This window comes from Saccostrea echinata, unplaced genomic scaffold, assembly GCF_033153115.1.
Source record: "Saccostrea echinata isolate AGI-Se365-2 ecotype Australia unplaced genomic scaffold, CSIRO_AGI_Sech_v1 ptg000029l, whole genome shotgun sequence".
Taxonomy (NCBI): Eukaryota; Metazoa; Mollusca; class Bivalvia; order Ostreida; family Ostreidae; genus Saccostrea; species Saccostrea echinata.
The window spans coordinates 17,933,445-17,953,484 of NW_026889778.1; the positions used below are offsets into that span (position 1 = coordinate 17,933,445).

At 34.2% G+C, this 20,040-nt stretch overlaps 1 protein-coding gene across 7 annotated transcripts in view; it reads right to left on the minus strand.

Annotated features, from left to right (window-relative positions):
- The window catches only part of LOC133195661 (FERM domain-containing protein 4A-like), a 63,063-nt gene that overhangs the window by 25,917 nt on the left and 17,106 nt on the right, over positions 1 to 20,040 (minus strand). For all 7 annotated transcript variants that reach the window (XM_061331552.1, XM_061331551.1, XM_061331549.1 and 4 more), the window contains exons 2-7: positions 18,996 to 19,061; positions 17,410 to 17,504; positions 13,709 to 13,801; positions 13,374 to 13,458; positions 12,234 to 12,313; positions 1,382 to 1,465 (exon numbers count right to left, since the gene is read on the minus strand). In XM_061331552.1, the coding sequence (XP_061187536.1) occupies positions 1,382 to 1,465; positions 12,234 to 12,313; positions 13,374 to 13,458; positions 13,709 to 13,801; positions 17,410 to 17,504; positions 18,996 to 19,061 (503 nt within the window). The remainder of the gene's footprint in view (positions 1 to 1,381; positions 1,466 to 12,233; positions 12,314 to 13,373; positions 13,459 to 13,708; positions 13,802 to 17,409; positions 17,505 to 18,995; positions 19,062 to 20,040) is intronic.

The window sequence follows — 20,040 nt, forward strand, 5'->3', positions numbered from 1 at the left end:
AATAAGTGATGAAAATGTCACAGCTCAATACCACCAAGTCTTCTTGCTCTGGGTTAATTAGAACACATGCCATTACCACCCCCTGCAGGGGGGACATAGAGCCACTTATCAGATATCTGTGACCAGGTAAACATAACCAGCAGGGGGGCATGACTGTCCCACCCTCCTATTATATCCCATTTCCTTTGTAGTAAAGGTAGATGTGTTTCACATTAACTTTTCCCATGGTTTATCCCTTTTACACACAAAGGCATAAAATCATAGTAACACGTACATACCATGTACATCCATGAGAATGTTCTCTATAAAACAATGCAGAATTATCAGTTTTACAATACCTTGAATAAATACACTTTAAGATTCACCAACAGTTTACTTCTTCTCAAACCGCACCCCAAACTTGACACTCCGAAATAAAATTGAAAAGCATCTTGCAACAGATCTGAAACATGTGAGCTTGTAAATTTCTTCAAGCAAAAGAGAGACTGCTGTTGAAATTCACAACATAATATCTGATTATTCTGCCTCATCTATGACACATCAATTAATGCAGCACCAAAAATTGATTTTTCCTCCAGAAATTCTGCAGAAATTAGCAAACAGTGGTCTTGACAAGAAAAGGAAGAAGCATTATGCTTTTCCTGTTCTTGCAGCTCAACATAACACCATTACTAAAGTCCAAATCAATATTTACTACCCTGACCTTGAAAATTCTCCCCATTTTCTCTCCCACAGAACTGGTATGGATGCATCCTTTTGTCAATTTACAACATGCAGATTAGCTACGCACCATCCATAACACTGTATTCCAAATTGTTAATTGCTCTTAAAACTGCATCACAATTTCCCTTTTTTACCAATCTCCCTGCTAAACAACTTTCTGTGATCGATGATGGGGAAGCTTTGCAATGCACAGAAAACAATTAAGTTTTCACACAAAACAGTAAACTCACTGGCCAAAGATAACAAAATTAAGATGTTTTTTGACTTCAATCCAAGATACTTACAAGAACTCACAAATTTTAGTATCAACTTTTATCCTACTAGGCATCACGGCCATGTCATATAATGGTAATTTTTGCATGTGCACACTTCTTTTTGGAGTTTTGCAATAAGGCAAAATTGTACCATATTTACTAATTCCCTACACCTCTCTTACGTCAGATTTTATAATTTGAATTTGGGAAGAAAAAAAAAATTAAAATCTTAAATCTTAGATACAAAATTTCAGGATCCTATTTTTTAATTTAAAAAGTCCAACATCAGATGATACAACTCAGTTTTAGATGATCATTACATGTGTATTACACAATGTAAGTATTTCATGGCACTGTTTCCTAACAAAGCATGTATCGGTACCTCAGATCTCAGTGCTACTTACCAATACTGTATAGAGGGGTGCTCCCTGAGAATATACGTAGGTATCACTGGTAATTTCTTGAGGTCTTGCCTGGCATTTTCATCACTACAAACAAACAAAATAAATAAGTGACCACTTTCACTAACCATATGAACAAATTATTTAAAAAAAAAAAGAAAGAAAGAAAAACTATATTACATTAAAATTTAAAACAACGCTTCCTTGCCTGCTGCTATTTTTAAGACACAAACTTTAATTAGTCATTCACTGACTTTTTTGTGGGGGATATATAGGTCACCACTGGCAGGGCAAAGTAGCATGTTCCCCATTTCCTGCTGCTAATTTTTATAGAAATAATCAACTATCTTCTTACCCCTAGATTAAGTTTGTTTGATTGAGACTCAAATGTCAGATTTTATGATTAAAACTCTTTGAAAAAAGATCTTAAAAGTTTATCAACGTAAATAAAGTCATATCAGCAACAATTCTCAAAATACATGGAATTCTGTTCCTTTTTTTAAGGTCTTCCGTTTCCAACGGAAGACCTTCTACTGATTCTGATGGTTAAGATTATTCTTATTATTCTTTTTTTTTTTTTCCTAGACGCCAACTTTGAAGCTTCATATCTTCCTCATTTCTGAACGGATTTTATTCAAATTTTCAGAGCTTTTAGACTTTGCAAAACACTCTCAGAATACTGTAATACAATTCGGAAATTACCTTCTGTTCACGAGTTATTCCCCTTTGATTGAAATTTTTATGCCTCTGGTTTCCAGACAAAGGCTCTGAGACTGTAATAATTGGAGCACAAAACCCTTTGAAATTGAAAAGAAGAAGCATTGAAGTTGTGCACATCGGTTTTTGTTTTTTGATTTTTGCATTAAAAATGGCGCTAGAGAGGGGTCAAAAGTTAGAACGCGGAAAAGAGCAAAAATTTTGACATATTTTCCTTTATATCTTTAAAACTAAAAATATTTTGTTAAAACATGTAGAATAAAAGTTGTGCATAATAGCAAGAGCTTTCATTTGATATCATTTAAAAGGGGCTGGCCCCTAAAATTAGGGATCTAGAGCCTTTGAAATTTTTCGCTTTATAACTCAAAAACGGTAAATATTTCGATATGGCTTTCGGAATTAAAGTTGTTCTTTAACACCTTATTGATCTCATACAAATGTTGTTTTGTTCGAGTATTGCGTAATATGTAGGTAAAAAGCAGGTCCCGTAAACAGGTAAGCGTTTTCATTCGGCAAGTAAATCGGAACTCTTCATGTGTATAACTTTAACAAACTTGCAATAAATTATATACCCTACTGTATTTAATGCTAATTTTCTTCTAAATAAGGTTTTAAACGTGTTCTGTGGTTCACTCATAAATTATTCTTTACAACTTTCTTTTCTTTTTTAATTTAGATTTAAAGGGAACACGTCTTCAAATAAAGGAAGGAATTAAATGTATCTATATAACTATATAAGTAATATTAAACTTTAAGCATCGAATAATTAATGATCATTAACAGTACGCATTTCTCCATGTTCACCTAAATGTTTTTAGTTATGTAACACAACCCGCGATCCCACGTTGCCGAGGTCACCATCGACCAGCCACCTGCGGTCATAAACCATGTAAACAAAACAAATATCTGTGAAGACTGTGATCACGTTTTAAATCCATCGTGTAGAAACAACAACTAATGAAACATTGTGTTTTTTAAATTTATATTGAATCTTTAAGATAACTTAATCTCATCTTTGATTTAATCTTAATTTCAAACACTAGTGCATAAAATCATTTCGAATTTTAATCGCTTTTACCGGCCTGTTCACTGTCGACACAGCAATACGATTAAAAAAAAAAAAAAAAAAAAAAAAAAAAAAACAATTTATTTCTCTGTCCCGTGTAATTGCATCTTTGATTTAGTCTTAATTTCAAACACTAGTGCATAAAATCATTTCGAATTTTAATCGCTTTTACCGGCCTGTTCACTGTCGACACAGAAATACGATTTAAAAAAACAAACAAACAATTTATTTCTCTGTCCCGTGTAATTGTATTCTATTCCAATTGTAATTGAAAAGGTGCTAAGGCAAATGATTGCAATTAGGGATGGAGTATTAAGTATTAATACTTGTGTAAAGTATAATTTTTACTATCAGTCTCTTAATTGTTTCTTCATTTAATTTTTCATTAAATATTAAACTATATACATCAAATAATACATTTAAACATACAATAATTCACGCCTTCTTACAGCACAGTTTACATTCTGCTCTGTCGCTTTGTAACCCAGTCTTCGTGCACACGTGGCCGCAGAGAGCCGGGGTCATATCGGTATTAAAATACATTGTGTACTCATAGCGATTAATGGAAAATTGGGTTTGAAATCATTTCGAATCTTACATATTATTTTATTTTACTCTATCTCACGCTTATTTTTATCAATCCTTACCGCCCGTGCATTTATTCATTTCAAGTTTTCCGCATTTTAATTGCCAACTTAACCATTAAGTTTGCAACAATTTATTTTTCTGTCTCGTGTTTTAAACTGCATGTACACATGCATGATAATTGTAAGTGGAGGTGACTTTTTCAATTCTCGGCATCCTCACATGTGATTTCGGAACCTTAATTGACATTGTGAGGATGAATTCTCGGGAAAATCGAAAAGTTTTACGGATACATGCATACATACATACATGCATGCAAGTACAGAACATCCTCTTTTTATAAGCACGATCATGAATTCGAATGTACAAGTGTACATGTATATGCAAGAGCGCCCCAAATGTACGCATATCGAGTGTTTAAAATACAGAGAAATACAAAATCCCCGGTCTCTGTTTTACATTATCTTTGCAACAAAATATTGGTTAATCTGAAATCAATTTTATTGATCTATAGCTTATTTTGAAGTAAATTATCGGTCCACTGAGATGATAATGAGTTGTTTTTATAACGAGTACATTTAGAGTATTCCGAATCACTTTTTACATTTTGACGGTAAACGATTTTATTAACAAGTTTATAAATGGTTGGTTGGTATTAAAGGAAAGCCAATTCAATGAGAAATCAAATCTACATTACACGGCGAGTCTATCTACGATACAGCGGCCTTGACAGGGGTTATATTTACATCACCTTTTTAGTGTATTGCAGGTCACTTCCGGGTATTTCGAATCACCAGGTAAATGGCTAAAAACAGTCAGATAACAACATTATAATTAATGAATTACAGGTAAACTTCGGTATCTCGACATCGGATATGTCGACAACCTGGGATATGTCGACATCCTTCCGCGGTCCCGGCAGTATTTACTATATAAATGATTTGCAAAAACTCTGATATGTCAACCTCGGTAATGTCGACAACCCGGGTTATCTCGACGTATATTCACAGTCCCAAGAGCAAAATTTACCTGTCATATGTCGACATCGGCAATTTTCTGCTCTACTGAACCTAACTGTTTGTCAGATAGGGTCGCTCGTCACGCTCGGACGACTCCGAGCATCTCGACGTCGTCAAAGTTTCACACCTTTCACACCCATGTTTTGACTGCATGCTGCTTAATTAATTTTATAGACTGTATTTGTAGGTGAATCCCAAGCCCCTTCGGCGTCTTTGAGAAGTTAATTGAGCTTGGGTAATATCATTGCTAAATCTACACGATTCTGCGTCAATGTACAGAATGTTATTTATATCGAAACGTAACATAACTTTTAAATTTGAAAAAAATTTGAAAAAAAAAGATAACTAAATTACAATGAATAACAAACACACTGAAAAATTCAAACTAAGGAATTAAAAAAAAATGTTTTAATGATATTTTGAAGTTAAAATGTATTCAACAGGAAACAATCCAATTAACGACACGATTGACCGAATCAGCCGTAATTCGTGCATCTGTAACATCACTACGCTAGTTTAGATACACAAATCTCTTAAAAAAATTTATTTTAATGTACATTCTTCCTGAATGAAATAAGACAAAAATAATCCACATTTAATTTTTTTACCGTATATCGGATGTCGACTTTATACGGTTCGAAGTTTATAGAGCGCAATTCGTATCCTGTTCTGACGAAAAGGCAAGTTACACGCGAATGCAGCTCAATGCTGTAACTTTGTGCTGAAACTTTGTGAATTTAGAAAGATTTCGATTAAGAACACGTTTTATAAACAAGATTTTTAAAATAATATCTTAGATTTTTAATAAAAATAGAGGGAATTCTGAAATATGTTGAGCTACAGTCGATATTAAAGTCATGTACATATAATAAGCTTGTCTGCTTTGCTATGCTGTGAAATCTTGGACGTCAAGTATCAACTCTGATATCTCGACACCTCGGATATCTCGACATTTTCCGATGGTCCCGTCGATGTCGAGATAACGAAGTTTACCTGTAGTTGGTATTGTTTACCAAAAGTATCAAAAAATAAAAAGAATTATTTTCTTGTTGAATGTTGTTGGTTTTTTTATTAAGTTATTAAAGCCCCCCCCCCCCCCCTTCTGTAGACACACTATAAAACAGCGTTCTCAGAGGCGGATCATGCAGAAAAGCAAATACCAACATAATATTTACTTTCTGAAATTACCTGATTGTAAATTGTTGTCCTGTAAATATAATCATGATGATTATGTAATTTTTTTTTTACCTATGTGATTTTTTTAATGCAAATAATTAACATTGAACTGTCATAATTCTACGAGTAGGCTACCAAATAATGATATAATGATGATAAAAAAAATTGTGAAAAGGAATTAAACCAACTCATGTTTAGATTTCATGATTATCAAGAATGACGTATATCACTGCATACGTGTACTCGTACATATCAACATTGATCAACACTGATCAAGTGTATACCGGGACCCGGGATAGTCTTATTATAGCTCTTGCTTTGTCAAATCATTACTTTCATACCCCTTGCATTTAAGAAAAACAATGTTATAAAAAAAAATAATAATCTGACATATACATGTAGCGTGTGCAATTTATTTGGCTAGGGGCATGTACACACGTGGTTCGAAACTATAGGGGGCTACAAATGCGGCCATAACTAGTATATTTTTGAGGTGTTATAAAAAAACAAATAATACTCACAAAAGCTTATAAAATTGCCGTTCTATCGATACCTTATATGCCATGTTTCATCCACCAACAACGCCACGACATCGATGAGAAATACCATGCAACGTTTCTACACGGGCATTTTCTTCGAAAAGGGTAGGAAGTTAATGAATTAAAATAATTAATTCTTTTAGTTAACGCATTATGTTTACCTCTTTATTTGTTGTATGCAATAAGTATAGACCTTACTAATAATGACTGTTTGGTTGTCACACCTGTGCATGTGTCGTGCGAGGTACAGCGGTAAGGTAAATTACCGAGAGTCGCGATATGCGGGGTGATTCGGAATACCCTAAATGACTTTGGTCCATTGAATTTCTACTAGTAAATCAACCTGTCAAATCTAACATGGGCCCACATAATACGACTAAATTCGTTTCATGAATGAACTGGTTCTTAACAAATATATGTACAGTATACAATATCTTTTCTTTAGATCTGTTTGTTTATTATTTTCAACCACAATCTGCAGTACATGTATAGTTACACGAAATCCATGCACAACGGCGCTACACCTGTCAATCAAAATCACTCGATATTGTGAACTCAGTCTGGTGTTACGGCAGCATTTCCGAAGTGATTCAAAATATTCTATCGGCTAATTCTAATTTTTCGCGTTGAATAATAATATTTTGGAACAAAGTTGGAATTAAGGCTGGAGCTGCATGCTGTGAATTTATCACACCTGCAGTCTGCAGTCTATGTATTTGAAACATCTGCTGAGTAATGAATCAGAGAGCATAATATGCGGAACAAGTTTGATTGAGATTTTTACTTTTCCTTTAAGATAAAATGATTAATAACATAATTTATGCATCTAATAGATACATATCAATGTACATGTGTAGCTTTTGAAAAAACAAGAATCTGTAATTGAAAATGTGAAAGTGAAGAGTTTAGGTAATAGTTCTTAACCAAAATTTAATGACAGTTCATTCCTTCCTAGTCTCTGTGTAACTTTTAATTACGGCCGTGCCCTCTCCCCTTCAATTGATGTCTTATACATGCTTTTAAATTCTGTTTACGTATCAAGAAATTTCCACAGGTACTTGTGGACAGGATCCCCCCCCCCCCAAATTCAACCCCGATGTTTGTTGGACATTTTTTTCCACAAATTATATTTATTTCACTTATTCATCATGTGTACCATAGGAAAAAATCGAGTACAAGTACCTGTTGAAATTTCTATTTGCCCCCCTCCCTCCAAAAAAACTGAAATTGCTTTCTACAGGCTTGACAAAAGGTACTTGTGGACAGACCCCCCCCCCCCCGATATTCAACCCCGGGGCTTGTTGGACATTTTTTCCACAAATTATATTTATTGCACTTACTCATCATGTGTACCATATGAAAAAATCGTGAAAACCCCATTTGATAATCGTTCCACACAAAAAATGCCTCACTGTGTATAGTTAAAACATTAATTTTTCATATTTCTTGATGAAATTAACATTAAAAAAAGCAACACAAAATTAATACCGGATTACATATCACTTGAATTTATCATAAAGCAGAAAATCTGTTCTGCGGGCTTCAAGGCCAGCTCAGGAACCTAAAGATGTCCTCATTTTCCAAGTCCAGTACAGAACGTAAAATAAATGAAATAAATCACACGATCACTGGGATGAACTCAAAGAAAGAAGACTCTTGAGGAAAAGATATTTTGATTCGACTTATAGACTGAAATAAACCGATATTCTCTTTTTGCCACTCTTTCCTGGTGCCCTGGGACTCTGAATGTAGGATCAGTATTTTTTTCACAGGTCCGTTGTACGGATTGTACCGGGGGGGGGGGGGGGGGGGCAGACCTTCTGAAAATAGTCTTTTGCTGTAGTTTTAATATGTAAATTTTGATTTAGTTGCTGCTTGCACCCTCCCCACTCTTTGTTTCTCTACGGTCATACATAGGCGAATCCCAGCAAAAATGTAATGACCCCCCCCCCCCTCCAACACACACTTTCTTTTAAATATGTATTGCGATAGGACTTAAAATAGGAAAACATTTTCTGCATATCTCTACATCGAAAAATATAAAAAAAATATTTTTTTTATGTTTTCTTTTTAAAACAACATAGATAATTATGCATAGCTAATTAAATACTGAATTAAATATTTATCTTTGCAGACAATATGCTCTGGGTTATAGAACATGATGTGAAAGCGTATCGTAATGCACCTTGTAATCCTTTGGATTTTCAGATTTAAGGCCAATGCGAAAACCCAAAGACGCCGACATTTTTTTATGCTACTGTAATCGAAGATCCGGGGGGCAAACAGTTTTTGTCCTGTCCACCTGTCTATTTATCTGTTAGACAGTGTTAGCCTCTTTGTCCGCAAAAAACTATGCCCATAAAATTTGATTGGTTGGAACTACTGCTTTCATATTTCTTATGTGTATTCCTAGTAACAAGGACTTCCTTCAGGTACCAACATATTTGACCTCTTGACCTTGAACTTGGAGTTTGATCCTCTTTCGCAAAATTTTACCAAACTATAACCTTGGCCAAAACTTTTGAACAGTTGGTGCTATGGCTTTTATACTTCACATCTGTATCCCTTGTGATAAGTCTCCTCCTTGGGTATAAATATGTTTGACCATTTCACCTTGATCTTGGAGTTTGACCAACTTTTAAACAACTTTAGCCTTGACAATAACTTTTGAATGACTAGTACTAGGGCTTTTATATTACATAGGTAATTTTCTTGTGACAAGGCCTGTCATTGTATACCTTTAATTTTGACCATTTTACCTTGACCTTTGAGTATGTCCTACTTTTGAAAAACTTTAACCTTGGTTTTAACTTTTGAACAGTTGGTGCTAAGGCTTTTTTAAAACCATATGTGTATTCCTTGTAACAATTAAGACCTTCCCTCAAGTACAAACAATTATGATCCCTTGACCTTGGAGTTTGACCTTTTAAAGAAATTAACCTTGGCAATAACTTTTAAACTGTTGCTGCTATACTAGTATATATTTCACAGTATATTCTTTGTTCAAGACCTTTATTTGGGTAATAACATTTTTTTATCTTTTGATCTTGACCATGGAGTTTGACTTGCATTTGAGAAACTTTAACTTTTGCCATAAGATGCCATATGGGGGCATCAGTGTTTAAAAATTCACACGTTGTTCAGTATCCAAATCGGGCATAAAACATTTACAATGATCCTTTAAAGCAGTGAGTTGAACCTAATAAATTACGACTATAGAAATTATGATAATTTATTTCGATGTATGGTCTAAAAAAACGTTTATTATACCTCTGTGAAAACTAGCTTACAAGTGAAAAATCACTAGTAAAATAGAATTTGATTGGCCGAGAAAGTCACGTGTCCATCATGTTTGCCCTGCAACAAAACGTCGTGTTTCACGATTGTGACGTCACAATTAAACGAGTGAGGAGTTAGATTGTTTATAGCGACGCTGCTAACTTCGTTCGCGCGGTAACAACAACTAAAAATTCACCCCAAAAAATCACCTTAATTAATGGAATTGCATACAGATAGTAGATTAAACGTTCTTTGTTTAAATGTTTGCACTTTTCAAAATTCGTTTATGGAAGTACAGCTAACATACGCCATGAGACGTCACAGTCTAGACGTTCCAAATGTCTCGTGCTGTTTGAAGAGGCGGATCTTAAAATTAAGTGAACAATGCACTCGCCCAACGGTCGCACCGTCAACATATTATCGTTGATTGATTATGTCGATTTAAATGTGTAAAAATGTAATGGTGTCTGAATGTTACTGGTGTGATCACACAAACTTGTCACGTTGGAATTTTTTTTTAATGAAACGAGGCTATTGGTGTACCTGTAACTTACATCTCTTTCATATCGTTCTCATCAAATGCATGTTTGCTTTATTCATTGGATCTCCTTTGTAATTCCTGCATTTTGGTTAATTCGGTATCATAAACAATTTATTGCATAATAGAGACATAAAGATTTCTTCGCAAATGAAAAATCATATTTCCCTCTGGCGTTGCCTTCGGGGAGTATGATTTTTCATGGGCGAAGAAATCTTCATGTTGCCCTCGAGGAATATGATTTTTTATGGGCGAAGAAATCTTCATGTCTCCCTCACTATCATGCAATAAATGCAAACTGTGAACTTGTCAAGTCCGAAACACACAAAAGGGTATCGCTGATATCATACAGAGTGTATCATTGCCTTGATCAGGCCCATAGGAAGCAAATTCAGTTAGTTTTTTTTTTTTTTGGGGGGGGGGGGGAGGGGGCACAGCCATACATTTTCAGTTGACAGATGAGGGGGCACTACTACCATAAATTTCCTGACAAGCAAAAAAAAAAAAGGTCACCAACTACCAAAAATTCCTTGACAAGCAAAAAAAAAAAAAAAAAAAGAAGGTTATCAGACGTTTTTATTGAGGTGGCACAAGCTATAGTATCTATGTCTACTATTGTAATCTATATATCGGCAAAATTATTGGGGGGGGGGCATGCCCCCCTCGGTTCCTACGGCCATGTTGATTAAATTTAGGGTCACTAAGGAAAGAATGTTTTGACTGGATGAATGGTCTGAAAGAACATGTGTTAACTTGTCGAGTCGGTTACACATAGATGGGGTTTTCTTATAACCGGAGTGTGTCATGGTTTGATGCAAGGTCATTTGAACGAGTTCAAGGTCATCAACGGAGAAATAACATTCCTTAACTGTCTTTCTACTGGTGAGACATTGCAAGTTGATACCCCTTACAAGATTGCTTATAACCTTAGAATGTGGCATGACCTTGACTCAAGGTCACTTCTTCCTGTTCGCTGCTCCAACGGAAGACCTACTCGTTGCTTTGCAACGAGCTCTGCTCTAGTTTCTTTTAATTCTTACATGATTTTTTTTTATCTAGAATTTGTGAGATGCTTGTCTCATTATCATATCTAATTGCATACAGTGCTACATAAACGAGATTTCAATTTCCGTACAGTGTGCAAGAAAATATGATGATGACATTGAATGATACTATATATACAGTACAAACAATGGTTAACCAACAGCAGCAGCCAAAGTGAAGCCCATTTCCTACGACCCTAGAGACTAGGTGATAGACATGTTCATGTCTGAGAAATGGCTAAAGTATAAGAAATATAGGTTTGCATGTGACAAAATGTGACTTACTTAGCAGAATCTCATGTTATCGTAGAATTTAAACTAATCAACTGACAGACTATGAAGCACACGTTTTAAAGCATAAATAAAAGTCTTTGGAAGGTTTTGATTTCTTTTCCCAAACTTCCTCAATTTTAGGATTTGTCCTTTATTACGGTAAAGTTTGTTTACGAAAACATGGGATGGTACTGTACTACATAAAATACCAAATTCACTTATTTTATGCTTTAGAATCATCAACATACGTCTTTGTGATTAAGTCTGTGTAAGGCTCATTCGGGATTTCCAAAGCAAATCATTTCAGTTTTTATCTGACATGAAAAATTTCATGAAAGTTCACCAAAAAACGATGACATTCAGAAAAACTGGTTTAATTTATCACCTTCGCCTCCTAAAAACAAGCAATAAATCAAAACCAATACTGGCTTCAATCCAGTCAGTAGATATCGATCATTTCAAGTTTTTAACTATTTCATATGTGTTTGGATTTTTACATCAAACGAAGAGCCAAAAATTTGCCCTCAAAATTCCTTGCACTTAATTTGTATTCTTTTTTTTTAACGCCTCAAAATCAGTTACGTCCCTTTGCTTGTTACTTTACAGATTAACTCCCTTACCTGGTGTAATCTCCATGAGTGACTTGTAAAACATAGGCTGCTAATTCAAATATCGTCTCACTGTCGCACTCTATCTGCCCCTGTAACAAAATATTACACAAATTTTAATCTTTTTTTTCTTCTTAAATCTATCTTGATTCATGATACAATTAAGTTAGAAAATTTACCAGTGCACAGAACCCTTTTAAAACATGTCACCTGGTTTGTCAAATAAAGCCATATTGATACTAATATACATCAAATACAAAATTATATACAAAATTTATGCATGCTTGAGTTTCAATAATGCTTCTTTTCTTTTCTGATCTTTAAAATGCTTCATAAAAGACTATGATGTTTTTGGTTCCTCTCATGTGTGTTTACAAGATGACATATCTGCATGCAAACAAAGACAGGTAACATTTTAGCCAATTGTTCTTGTATTGCTGTTGTAAATATATCTTCAGATAAAGAACATATGGAGAAATCTGGTCTACAAATGATTTTAAACATTATAGAATATATATATATATATATTTTTTTTTTTTTTGGGGGGGGGGGGTTCTGAAGTTGTTTAACAGCAACAACAGCAAACATATAATTCTCTGAAAACAACGTCAATTTCATCAAATTAACTTTTCATGTTCTACAAATCATAAAAGACCTCATATTACTGCAGAAATTCACATGCATTGAGGCAATTTATGACTGGTGTGTCTGCTTTGAAAGTGAATTCAAATGACTTCAATGCTCTGAATTGCATGGTGATGAATTGGGAACAGTTTAACATTTTACACTCCATCAAGTTTGGTGAGAACTTTAAGCACTTTATGCTGGGGAATAAAAATGTTTCCAAATTTTTGGGAATGAGCCATCCTCCAATATTGCAGTCTTCAATCAAGGGAATAAAAACTGTCATTTTTTTAAGATTTTCTCATTGCAGACAGGAAGTGATTGTTGCATATATTTCAGTTTTTGGAACATGGAGCAGTTTCTCTGATGAGCAAAATAAATTAACAATCACAATGTTTCATGTTTTAGTGATTTAGAAGGGAAGGTGGGAGGTGTTTCATGTTTGTTTGTTTTTTTTAACTAAACATATTTGCCACTCATCCCCCCTTCTATCTGTTATAGGATTAGACAGAATAGAAATAAACTCACCTTAAATATTGCTTGTTTGGCATTTAAGAAAAAAACTTCAACAGTCTGAATATCTCTCAGTGAGGCTATACTCTCAACATAAAACCTGCAAAAAAGTGGATGAGAGATTTACTCAGTCTTTAAAGTATCCTAACTGAATTTACAATATAAGTCCGTTATCATGGATATATATATTTTTTTTATTCTGAGACTTTGCATTAGAAATATTCATTTAATATATACCGGTACTATAAATTAATTTTCCTTTTGACCATGCAAGTACTTAAATAACAATTTTGAAAAAAAAAATCATCAATCAATTTTCAAACATTTTTTTTTTTAATTTATATTCTCACCTAACAGCAAAAATTAAAACCAGTGTTCCAGCCCTGCGGACAAACTCGTGCTCTAAAACTCTCTTTTCTAAATTCAGCCAATTCTGGTGCCCGCTGTAAACAGAAAAATAAGTCTAGTATAAATACCCTCCCCATAATCAAACATGGCTGAGGCCATACATTTCTAATACATATATACCTGTTAGCACAAACATTCTTTTAATCATTCACAATAGAGTTCGGCCAATTGACCATGTACAACCAGATGTACTTTATATAAAGCATGTTAATGCAGGTTTTTCTTGGCTGGTCATTTAAACAGTCTGTCTGTCTGACCAATCGAGCATGCACATACATAAAGCACTCAGCACTGTGTTAATTAAGGAATCATCCAGTCTATGTAAAACAGGCAAAAATCATAGTGTCTACAAAACATCTATGAGTACATCAGTTTTGTTGAAAACACGTTAATGTACAGTTTACCTCACCTATAAATCCACTGAATATCATAAAATTTAAGATGAGCTCAAGGAGGTCACTTTTTCTCAGATACATTAGTATAATCATTTTATTTTAAAAGAAAAGAAAACAATTCACTGGCTTTAAATCAAAATTCAGGTCCCTCAAGGACTTCATAAATCTCAAAAACTTATTTATCATAAATAACAAAAAGGTGCAGATTACACAATTATTCATCTTCAAAAGATAGTCCCGCCCAAAACTATCATGACCTCCATATAATGCTACATCAAGGAGACAAGCATATTTATCATACGACCTTGGAATGCCCTCCATCTATTTACATTAACAGACACAAAGCCATTTTAACTTGCGTGACCTTGTAAAGGTCATAGAGGTTAGACTCTTTCTTTCATCCAGGGTCTTGTCCCTTCCGAGAGTAAACGTAACATTAAATCACGGTATCAAAGGAGGGAATAGACTGTAGAGGTGTACTGACTCCCAACAACATACAGTGATGTATGGACAAACCTGAATGTACTGAACATGCCTAGGAATATCTTAAAATGGCAGATAGCCATGTAAATGCACAAAGTAGTGTAGACTATTTAAAGTTTAATACAGATAGCGATGAAATTTCAAAAAAATACAATGAAACCTTTTTACAACGGCTATGAGCATCAGTAGATAAACACACAACATCAGTATTCTCTCTTTATTCATAGCCCTGTATAATTTAATGCTCTGATTTATGGTTGAAAATTCCCTTAATTATAAAGGAACTTCTGGTGCATCAAAATAAGCAGTTAGTAAATTCTTTCTACACAGAGCAGTTGCTGTTAACTTCAGAATTCATACATAGAAAAGTCATTCTTTATGATCTAGGGATCCTCATTTTAAATAATTATAATAATGCTACATTTATAATTCCACTATCATATCTAAGATATTTCATCAGTTAATAAGGACTTAAATACCTTGGACGAAAATTCTAATCTCCTACCTGCAATTCTATCACTTGCTACAGAAATTGGGAAAATTAAGTCCTAAAATTTGTTACACAGTACACAACACTGGTTTATGTCCAACCTTCTGAACAATACTGTAGAACATGTAGGTGTTGGTCAGAAATCGTGTACAAACAACTGCCCTAACCTACACAACAAATCTATTAGCAAGTCCACTCACTAAGGAAACAAAATTCACCTATATCCAACAATAGAAGTGGCTGTAGTGGACAACCACTAAACCTTGTGACTATGTCAAGTATTCAGTTCCTAGTATCTCCAAATCATTCACAAAATCCAGCCACAGAAAGCTATGTCACACTGGGAATATCCAATCAGATTTAAGACGTTTTCATTTATCCCCCTATCAGGACAAACCACAGCTTGTTGGTGACGTCAATGGACATAAGGGTGTAATGATAATAAAAACATGAAATAAAAACTGATTCATAGTTTTCCTCTATAGTAAATATGTACTTCTATTCGTACACAGGTCCCATAACTAACTACCTCAGTAAGTGCAGGGGTCCTAAATTTTCTATATAATATTTCATGCTTGGAATAGTTTTAGTATTATTTAAATTTTACTTTTAAAGCTATGATTGGAATGATGATGTCAAAGGGTATACAAATACTATTCCATACACAACAGAGACATTATTTCTGTAACTAATGTAACGGGGTACGTGTAAATAAAGCTAAGATCTTATAGCTTTAAATTTCACTTTTGTTGTTACTGCCAGCACGCCTTTCCAAATTTAAACAATTTTGAAATTTCATGTCAAAAGTACATGTGTGATTTATAATAACGTGATCAAACGAATGCATATGTACATACTGCAAATCTTCTTAAAAGCTCATAGGTGTGTATATGTATATATCCATAAATATCCAATCATGTTATACATTTCAACATGGTGTGTCATGGCTGGGTCACATAAATGCAATTGTTAATTACTAATAGTCTAATACACTAATTAGTTCAGGAATTCTATTGAATACCTGATATACTTAAAACCCAACAATATTCCATGTTTCCCTAGCATGTCAAGAGAACTTTTGTGCCTCTGAACAATGTGATATCCTATGACCCTGAACAAACCTCCACAGTGGCTCCACCCCTCTGAGGCTTTCTGGTATCTCAAATATCTTGTCTGATGCACCCAAAAATACAACCACAATGAATCTCCGCAGATACAACTAGACCCTCTCCTCCTATTTCTAACCTCTCACTGCATTTATCCTTGATCTGTTCTGATCCACTTTGTCTTCCATCAAAGATTTTAATCTGATCCCCTCACTGAATCTTGATATCTAACATATCATGATCAATGACAACTTGTACAACACACTCTCCAACCATGAATCTCTTAGACACCCCCTTCTCTTTTCAATGGTTTGTGTATGACCCTTCCCTCATGTGCTAACCCATCAGATGTGAATCATAACCCCCCCCCCCTCCTTCATCTTGTCCTTGTTTGCCCTGCTAAATATATAAGTGAGACTCTTAGATTCCCCTTTCCAAGTCTTATCTATGACCCTTTCCCCCCTTTTGTGTGCTTACCTATCTAGGTTTTCCTACAGGTATGAATCAGACCCCCTTGTCCCGCTGATATGTGGGTGGCTATGCCACTACTTATATTCATTAAGTGCTCTAACATGTTCATGCTCCTACGTCTCCAGCATTAGCATTGCTCCACCGAGTTTCTAACTTTTTCGTGGGGATTAAATATCTGTCTACACAATAATGGTTTTCTTTTCTTTCTCTGTTTTCAATAGAGATGCACCAGACTAGGCCTTCATTTTCAGCTTCAGTGAAAACGGTTTCCGGAAATGGTTTCCGATTCAATTTCCAATTAAAGTAATTGACCCTCTTCTGTCTTTATCTAGGCCACATCTTATTCAAATTTTAAGAAGCCCTAATTGCCACTTTTTACTTTCAACAGGTTCTTTTAAAGTCATTCACTAAAACTGGTCCAAAGCAGACTTTATTTATTAATAACTGGATTTTTTTGACAATTGTGTAAATTTGAAACACAACACCAAACATTTGCCTTTTAGCTAACAAAGATACACAAAGATACAAACACATGATACCAGAGCAGACACTTTATCAGGATAAATCACTAGAAATCTTCAAATGGGTGTCCCCAGAAATATTTTGTCCATTACAGCCTATCATCTTTTTCTTCCTGCTTGTCTCAGCACATAGATTATTTATTTTTTTAACCCCTTTCTAAGAACACATATACTCACGTGTCATCTTGATAGCATAAACCAAAATATTCTTTTTCTTTTAACTTGAAGTGGGATGCCACAAGATCTAGAAGGTCCCTGGATGTTAACTTGGGCTGAAAGAAGGAAAATTATATGATGTAAAGAGAGATAACTCCAGCAAGCTTATCTTACTATCTGTGGAAAATCCAGGCAAGACTAACACAGCCTGTCACGAAATATTCTATTTGTTATCTTCTCAACAAAAATGCACTTGAAATAATTTAAAAGAAGATTGAATGATACTATTCAACTACACCCAATTTTTTAAAACTATCATTTATCATTTAAAATGTGGGTTTTTCTAAAATTTGCTGTTATGTCTGTTTCAATGTCAAGTCAATTAGTAACTGCAGGCCTTTCGAAATCTGCTGGTACCCAGTACTTTTACCTGGCTGAAGTCATGATTATGCCAGCCAAAATATTCGACTGAGAAAAATTCAGCAACATATTTAATTAAAATTGCTTTCACAAGATACCTCCTATTTTTGTAAAAGTACCGCCTGTTTCTAATCTCTTTGAAAGCCCTGGTAACTGATTATATATGTAGGTTGAGCTGCTGAGCACATCCTTACAATTAGTACTGCTACTGTGTACTAGGCACTGTTACAAGACAACTAATCAATAGCCTGCAGACTACGATTCTAAGTACATTGTATTTATAGCGCCCCTATCTCCCGAGACATCTGTTCATTAGAATGAAGTGAGCACTAAGTGCATGAGAAAAAATACCCGCAGCTCTAAATCTGTGCCACTGCTGTTTTAAAACAGAGGAAGGTGGTTTACTAATGTGCATCTTACTTCTTGATTCTTTAAATTAAATTCAGTTCAAAAGGATAATGCATACAACAGTGTTATCATAATCTTTTTTTATAGTATAAAAAAAAAACAAGACAAAGTTGCTGATTCTTTTTTCTGTTTCCAAAAACACATTAATGGGGTCATAATCCATAAGTTATCTGTGATTCTTGAACTTTGAAAAAAGTGCAAAGAGGGTCTGGAATTTACTCAATGACATTCCACACATTAGATTTTTTTTTTTTATTTTTCCAACAGTTTTAGATAAATTTCAATTCAATTCAAGGCAACATTGAAGGCAATTAATATTGAGAATTCCCATCAACTAACAAAAGTATTATCTAAATATCTCATTCCCCCATCTGTAAAAAGTAAATCAATTTGTCCTCCCCTTTTAAACAGACGTCTTAACCTGCAGTACTATATCAATTTTTAAAAGTTCAAAGTTGTATCTGCAAACTCAGCAAAATCTTGTGCCTAGATCTCAACATGCTCAAAGATAGTACTCAATAATGCCCCCCGAGCCGTATTAACACAAAACATGGTGGATTTATTCATCTTTTTTCCCCTCTACTTTATACTAAATAAATCAAGAAATAATATAAAATACACATCAATTTGAAATGTTCACACACTTTGGAGACTGTCCCTATACATATCGCTAACCAAGCAGTAAATGCGATCCTTCAGTCTGCTAGTGGGCCAGGTTTCTTGTCACTCCTTGCTTTTGTTTTAAATTTCTCAACTGTAATTAATTCTTGTATAGTTACCTGGATCAGAAGGTCTAGTCTTCGCTCATCTGGTAGAACTATTTGACTCTTACGACCTTCATTCATCTGAAAGTAAATGAAAACAATACATATTTAAAAATGTTGTGCTTCAGTTTATTATATATATATATATATATATATATATATATATATATATATATATATATATATATATATATATATATATATATATATATATCTGTACATTCAATTATTTCAAACCCCCACAACCAAAAAATGATATTGTAACAATGCATGCTTTTAAATTCCATTTACAGTGTACTCGAGGAGACAGCTTAATTATTCATTGTCTAGTCTTGCAGAAATAAATATCTTCTTTTAACCCAGTGGGCAATTAATAAATATAGAAGCACATAGCGATATGCCATTACAATAGGAATGTTCAGTGTTATGACTGGTCTTGTTCACATGTAAAGTCACTGTTTTATAGAACTGATCTCAAATACATCGAAAATTTGCATGTATCCTTTTTCTAAGGACTCCAAAACATGCAATATGTAATACTTCAGAAAGCATTTTGTAAATCAACATTTTTTCCCATATGACAAATCTTTGCAGGTTTACTGGAGATAATGACGCTATGAACAAGTATTTCAACATCTTGAAAGCAAAAAGAAGCTTAGGGACACAGATATTTCTATAAAATGTGTAACTTAAAAAAGCAAAAATTACACTTCCTGCGAAAAAAGACAGGATTCCAGTAACACGTACTATATTCTCACCATTAAGTGTCCCTACCCCTCCGTATAAGCACCCCTAGAGTGTTTCCAGGGTTAAAAAAAATTTAGTTTAACACAGTCATGTCACACATATTTGCTTAGAGAAATTTTAGTACTTTCTATCTTAACTTTGTAAAATCAGAATTTATCAATCGGGGTGGTACACAAAACTATTTCCATAACAAAATGTCAATCTGCAAGATGGAGAAAAAAAAATCAGATACGCTCAAACTTCAGCTTGAAGACTGTGGCATTTGAAGGGTCAATCCTACACTTTAATGACAGAAGAGTGGTCAGTTTCAAAC